General features: G+C 35.5%; 1 protein-coding gene across 1 annotated transcript in view; it reads left to right on the top strand.

Annotated features, from left to right (window-relative positions):
• Positions 1 to 7,003, top strand: part of TSPAN13 (tetraspanin 13) — a 28,487-nt gene that overhangs the window by 16,684 nt on the left and 4,800 nt on the right. Inside the window, exons 2-5 of the mRNA XM_008585674.1 lie at positions 2,469 to 2,636; positions 3,448 to 3,528; positions 4,173 to 4,286; positions 5,317 to 5,430. Coding sequence (XP_008583896.1) covers positions 2,469 to 2,636; positions 3,448 to 3,528; positions 4,173 to 4,286; positions 5,317 to 5,430 — 477 coding nt within the window. The remainder of the gene's footprint in view (positions 1 to 2,468; positions 2,637 to 3,447; positions 3,529 to 4,172; positions 4,287 to 5,316; positions 5,431 to 7,003) is intronic.

The following is a 7,003-nucleotide window of genomic DNA, read 5'->3' as shown; positions in this document are numbered from 1 at the left end:
CAAACATTTGTTGATGAGTAATTAACTTTTAATTTAATATTTAAGAATATTTAACTTTAATACTCGTAATATTTAAGAATTTCACTAATATAGTAAGGATTGGTATGATTCCCAAAAGGATTCTTTAAAACTATGGGGTTAGAAGAATTTTATATTATCATATTCATGCTTCTGATCTTTTTGGCTCTAAGACTAAAAATGCAGAGCAGTAGTCCTGTCCATGAATTTAATCAAATTAGGAAATAATCATCACACCCAGGACTTGATGTTGGCAGGGGGGGATGATTAGTCTCATGTGTCAACTTGGCTAGGCTGTGGTGCCCAGTTGTTCGGCGAAATGCCAGTCTAGATGCTGCTGTGAAGGCATTTTGTAGATGTGACAAACATTTACCATGAGTTGAGTTGAGGTGAGTCAGATTACGCTCCATGATGTGGGTAAGCCTTATCCAACCAGTTGCAGACCTTAAGAGCAAAGACTGAGGTTTCCTGAGGAAGAAGGAATTCTGCCTTGGTGTCTAGCCTGCTGGTCTGCTCTACAAATTTCTGACTTTGCCAGTCACGACAATCACGTGGGCCGATTCTTTAAAATCTGTCTCTGTCTCATTAATTCTCGACAGATAGGTATAGATGTAGAATATTTCTTATTGTTTCTGTTGCTCTGGAAACAGACACAGCAAGCTGCTCCAATGTGTTGCAAACGTGGACAGTGAGGATGCTAAGCACAGCCCTCTCTTCTCTCTTCTCACCTCCTCCAGGCTTCTCTGCCTTTTACAGCTTGTGTAAAGAAATGTGTTATATTTGGACAGCACAAGTCAGAAATAAGCTCACTTGTGAAGGGGCAGAGGCCTTTTTCTCAGCCCAAGGTTGTTTGAAGTTGTGAGAATGTGAGTGAGTGTGATAAACATGAGACAGAAGCAAATGGGCGTGCTGATAAGGAGCAAAATGAGAAAATGAGAGGGACTAGACAAATTTCTGGGGGCCAAAATTTGTGAGAATTTTTCCCTCTGAAAAGAAAAGCTTTCTGTGCGTACCACCAAGTTCTGTCATGCATACATATGGCTTCTTTTATTCTCAAGTTTTGTCTCTGGCAAAAATACAAAAATACTTTGGATAAAATTACATTTTACCTGTATAAAAGTGGAGGAAAGGAAAAGAAAAAAAATACAAATAGATGCTCAATATTTAGCAGTTTTGCTTGCCTCTCTACATATGTAAGAAGTTTTATATACCAGTAAGTGTAAAATTCATTTAATAAACTATTGTTCTACATATGATAAATTACACATTTGAGCAGAAAAAAGATCCACTTGAGTAAATGGTGATTTATATTTATATTTCTAAACAGAGCTTATCAGGCCTTTAAATGGTAACAAAATATGTATTTTTTATATTTTGATTCTTTCTAACAAGTTGTTCCAGGAAGTGTTGAACTCACGATTGAATTGGCTGTGTCTCCTTTCTGCCCACAGCCTCTCCCCCTTCTCCTCCCAGATACCTATTTAAGCTATATCTTCTAATTAATTAGTTATAGTCTTTGTGTGGCATACTATTTATTTAAGTGCTATTTTAAAGAAGAAATTGTAACTGAACTTTATAGGTCATAATTATATATTCTACTTATTCACCTGCTGTTGTGTTATGAAAATGTAAATAAAATGATTAGACTATAAAATAATTTCTTCTTGCTTAGCTATGCCATTTCATTCTAAATAGCTAAAATCTCTTATACTCTTTTTATCCTGCTAAAAGTTTTAGTGGTCTCTCTAAATATGAACTCTAGTAGACTAGATAATGATATCAAAAGGAATTTATTTCAGCAACAATTCTGTGAGCAATTTTTGAGTGTTCTCCGGGGACTGGTCCTGTGATAGGTGCTGAGGATATGGGATATACAGAGGTGAAAAGATGGGGGTCCTCACGACTTTCTTTCATCTCCTGCAGAAACAGGCTTGGAAATAGAGTGTGGGTGTGACAGCAGTAAGAGTGGAACCATGTTCAAGAAACGGAGATTGTCCAGATAAGGGATGGATTAATTCAGTCTGTAGGGGATTAGGAAGGCTTCACAGAGGAGGTTACAGTCCAACTGGGCTTTGAAGGAAAGTGAGTGATTTCCATGTGAAGAGAACAGTATGTTGGATTGAGATGTATTGGCTTCTAGAAGTTTTACATGTGCTCTTACTTCAAAAGCTTAAGTAGCATGCATTTAGATTTAGTAAACCAGATCTGAAACTCCATGATAATTTTATAGGTTATTGTTAGTCTTTTTTTAAAGCATGACTGAAGATTAACATAATTTGTTAAAACAGTGCTATCTACTGAGATCTTGTGTGTATTCTAGTATTAACACTTGTTTGTAAGGTATTGAGTAGGTGCCTAAAAAATGTTCTTGATATTATATAAACTGACTCTTTCTCCCTTTTCTCTCTCTTTTCCCTGACAACCTCCCCCCCGCCTCGTTGATTTTGCAGTTGGTTAGTCTGTTGCTAATTGGAATTGCTGCGTGGGGCATTGGCTTTGGACTGATTTCCAGTCTCCGGGTGGTCGGCGTGGTCATTGCGGTGGGCATCTTCTTGTTCCTGATTGCATTAGTGGGGCTGATCGGAGCCGTGAAACACCATCAGGTGTTGCTATTTTTTGTATCCTTTTTTAAAATCAGGGTTTTTTACCCCAGTTGGGTGAGTTCTTATTCATTGTTGATTACTACTTTGACAGCTACAACTAATTTAATATTATCATTAGGAAATTAGTTGCCAGAAATCAACTCCTAGAAAGCTCTGTGCATATTTGTACATTCAATATTAGGCACATTTCTTAAATTTATTGTATTTTTACATATTTCCATTTTCTCCTTGTCACATCATAAAGAATGTATTTTGCAAGCTCAGTATCATTCTACTTAAGTATTACAAATTCAGATTTAAAGTGAAATGATTCAGTGACTTCTAGGCCCTTTCTAGCATATCAATATTTGGTTGGGAATTTCAGTGTTTTTTTTTTTTTTTTTAATATTAAGAAAGTTTACATGCTTTCATGTATACTTATTTCCTATTTTATATATATAAGAATTTTTATTTCATTTTGAATGAAATTCAAGTAGATGTGTTTTTCATTATCATTATCACTAGACTTTTTCGCTATAAATTTGTAGCTGCAGTGTATTATCAAAATAATAATTATGTGTATTCTTTCTGAACTTTCCGTAAGTGTCATCTGTTCTGTTTTCTGGGCGAATTACTTCTATTGCATTCTTAAGTTGTCAGTACCTCTGTTTTATGCTATTTCGAGAGTACTTAGACCTATCCTTAACTTTTCACCCAGTATATGATTATTCTCTTACTGGTATTTATTGTTCAGTTTTAAATTACTTTATTGCATTCTTAAGTTGTCAGTACCTCTGTTTTATGCTATTTCGAGAGTACTTAGAGCTATCCTTAACTTTTCACCCAGTATATGATTATTCTCTTACTGGTATTTATTGTTCAGTTTTCTGTATCTTGTGCTTGTTTAGCCCTGAATCAGGAACAGCAGGTAAGCGAAGACTTTTTCCTTCTACTTTATTATACCACATAGCATGAGTATGAAAAAAGGGAGAGAAATATTGAATTATAAAATAATTTTTTCTTGCTCAGAATGCCATTTTACCATGAATAGCTAAGCTCTCTTGTTCCTGATTGCATTCGTGGGGCTAATTGGAGCCAGACACCATCAGGTGTTGCTATTTTTTGTATCCTTTCAATAGGATTTTGTTTTCACTGGGTAAAAAGTGCTACTGCGATGTTCACCCAGTCTTCTCCCACCATTATGCAATGAAATATTTGCTCCAGAATATTTGTAGTTCCATTCTAGCAACTCTTTTCAGATTCTAATTTGTAGAGAAATATGGTTTCTGTCTTGGGGCAACAGAAAGATTGTCTTGTTACACCCTGATAATTGAGCCTTTGAACCAAGTGCTTCTTTTAAATGGCATGTAAAAATTAAGACCTTTTTTTTTCTTAGGATAGAAATAGTGCCTTAATTTTCGTTGTCGATTGAGGGATAAGCCTTTGAAAAATTTTAATGGTCTTATAAAGAGTATTTTAGGCACACTCACTACTAAAAGATATAGGCTCTAGCTTTGTACATTTTAGGCAGCAATGATACATTTTATTGTATATATTAAATACATTTTCTAGGGTCAGCTTTTGGAGGTTGGTTGGAACAATACAGCAAGTGCTCGGAATGACATCCAGAGAAATTTAAACTGCTGTGGGTTCCGAAGTTTTAATCCAAATGACACCTGTCAGGCTGTAAGTACAAAATATAAAATATTTTTTGGAAATGTGTTACACACTGTTGAGTAATGATTGTAGAAGAAATGGACTTTCTGATGCTGAATTGTATTTCACAATTGTTTTACATATATTTCCATAGAAACTATTATATCATTTGCTTGTTCTCAAATATCCACTCCTAAGAGTGCTGAAAATTTTAGGGTCCTGCGGGACACAGACGCTTTTGATTTATTGTCCCTCATTGCTTCCCTTCTTCTCGTAGAATAAGTTGTGAAAGAGAAATAACCATACATCAGTTTACATGTGTTTATATTTGGGGGAAAAGCCTATTACCACCTCTCTGAGCCCCGAGCCAGGTATTCCCTCAATGAGGCCTCTTTTGTAGTATTGTCTCCTCGTAGGGGTCTGTATTAGTTTTCCATTGCTATGTAACATATTATCACAAAGTTAGTGGCTTAAAACTATACCCATTTATCAGCTCACAGTTTCTATGAGTCAGGAGTCTGGGTATGACTTAGCTGGGTCCTCTGCTCAGGGTCTTATCAGGCTGAAATGAAGGTGTCAGCTGGGGCTGCCGTCTCACCTGAGGCTCGCAGTTCTCTACGAAGCTCAGTCGTTGTTGGCAGTATTTAGTTGCTTGTGGTTGTAGGACTGAGCCCCTTTTTTCTTGCTGGCTGTTTTCTGGAGGTCTCTCTCAACAACCAGAAGCTGCTCTCAGGTCCTAACTATGCGGCCCTCTCACAACATGTCAGATCCAAGTCAGCATGAGAATCTCTCCCTTCTGTTATGATGGGGTCTTATGGAACACAGCATAAACATGAGAGTGACTATCCCATCAAATATACATGTTCCACCCACACTCAAGGGGAGGAATCATATAGGGCATGTACACTGCGGGCAGGAATCGTAGAAATTTGCACACTATAAAACCAAGTTCCCAAATTGTATATAATACCCCCAGACAGGAATATTTTGCGTGTGCAGTTTTTAAATGCTCTTTATAAATGTACTTTGAAATAAAAGTTCTTATCTTTAATTGGTACAGAGCTGTGTTAAAAGTGGCCACCCGTGCTCACTGTGTGCTCCGATAATAGGAAAATATGCTGGAGAGGTTTTGAGATTTGTTGGTGGCATTGGCCTCTTCTTCAGTTTTACAGAGGTATGTGCAAATAACTCAGTGTTTTTCCTCCAGGGATTTCTGTTTTGTATGGCAAAGGGCATGGCATTTTGCCTTAACTTGGCATTTAGTTTTTGGAATGTGTCAATGGGTAATTTTATTGAGAAACAGTATTGTAAATGGAGGAAGCTTGGCTTGGAATCAGAACACACAAATCTAGCACTAACTTTAGGACAGGGTGAAATGTTTGAACTTGGCATTTAGTTTTTGGAATGTGTCAATGGGTAATTTTATTGAGAAACAGCATTGTAAATGGAGGAACCTTGGCTTGGAATCAGAACACACAAATCTAGCACTAACTTTAGGACAGGGTGAAATGTTTGATCTGTTTCCTTTCATGTAAAGTCTAGTGAACTAATGGAATTGAATTGGACTAGATTATCTCTGGGCTCTCTTCTATTTCTGGTTATATGAAAAATTATAATTTTAATTTTGGGAAAGGTAGGACATTCACATTGTTTAATATATGTGTTAATATAAAATACATACAGTACATAAAGATGTACTTTTAAAAATTGCCTTCCAACACTCTCTTCCATTCCCCTCTGTTCCTAGCCTTTCAAAACCTATAGGTAACCACTGTTATTAATTTTTATATATATTTATATTATATTAATGTTTATTATAATTAATACATTTTTATATAGTATATATGTCTATAAGCAAAACCACACATATTATTTGATAATTTTTAAGGGATGCCAATTCTTTACTCATTGTCTTTATTAAACTCTCAGTATCTATGGACGTATTTTGATGCTTCTGAATTGGCAATATTTATCAAGAAAAAATTTTTTTTAACTCATAAATTCCACTTATACAATTTTATTTCATGGAGATAATTGTATAACTGTGTAAATTGAATACTCAAGAATGTCTGTTGTTTATGACAGCAAACCTTTGGGCCACCTTGTGTTCCTCAACAATTTGCTGGTTAAATTAAGGTATAACACACAGGAGCAAATCGTTAAGGAATGGACTTAGGAGCTGCACCATCTGGGTTGGAAACCTAGTGTCACTGCTTATTAGTTATGTGACCTTGGGCAAGTTGCTTAAGTTTTCTATGCTTCTGTTTCCTCATTTTTATAAATAGAGTTAATAATAAATTGCCCTGTTTCGTAGGGTTGTTGTCATGATTAAAAGAATTAGTACATATGAAACTTGTAATACTTAGACTAGTGCATGAACATGGCAGATGCTGCGTTTTAGCTGTCATTTTGTAGCCATTAATTAATTATTGATATATTAGTAACCATATTATGCCCCATTAAAAAAAAAAAAGACAGTGAGACCTATATTATTGTCATGGTCAGTTGTCCACGTCATACTCCTGCTTTAAACAGATAATAGAATAACAAGTATAGAATAATTCTTTTAAGATTGTGCATATAGCTCTAGAAATATATGGTAGGCTATTTGTAAGAGTGAGCATGTATCTTTAAAAGAAAATCAGAAAAATCCTAAGTGTTTTGTATAGTTGGAGTTTAATCTGTTGGACAATTAATTTTTCATTCAGTAGGTCGTTATAATAAATAATTCATGACCAGCTTTCTTG

This window comes from Galeopterus variegatus, unplaced genomic scaffold (assembly GCF_000696425.1).
Source record: "Galeopterus variegatus unplaced genomic scaffold, G_variegatus-3.0.2 Scaffold3663, whole genome shotgun sequence".
Classification (NCBI taxonomy): domain Eukaryota; kingdom Metazoa; phylum Chordata; class Mammalia; order Dermoptera; family Cynocephalidae; genus Galeopterus; species Galeopterus variegatus.
The sequence above is the reverse complement of the archived record's forward strand: the minus strand, read 5'-3'. Positions and strand labels throughout refer to the sequence as shown.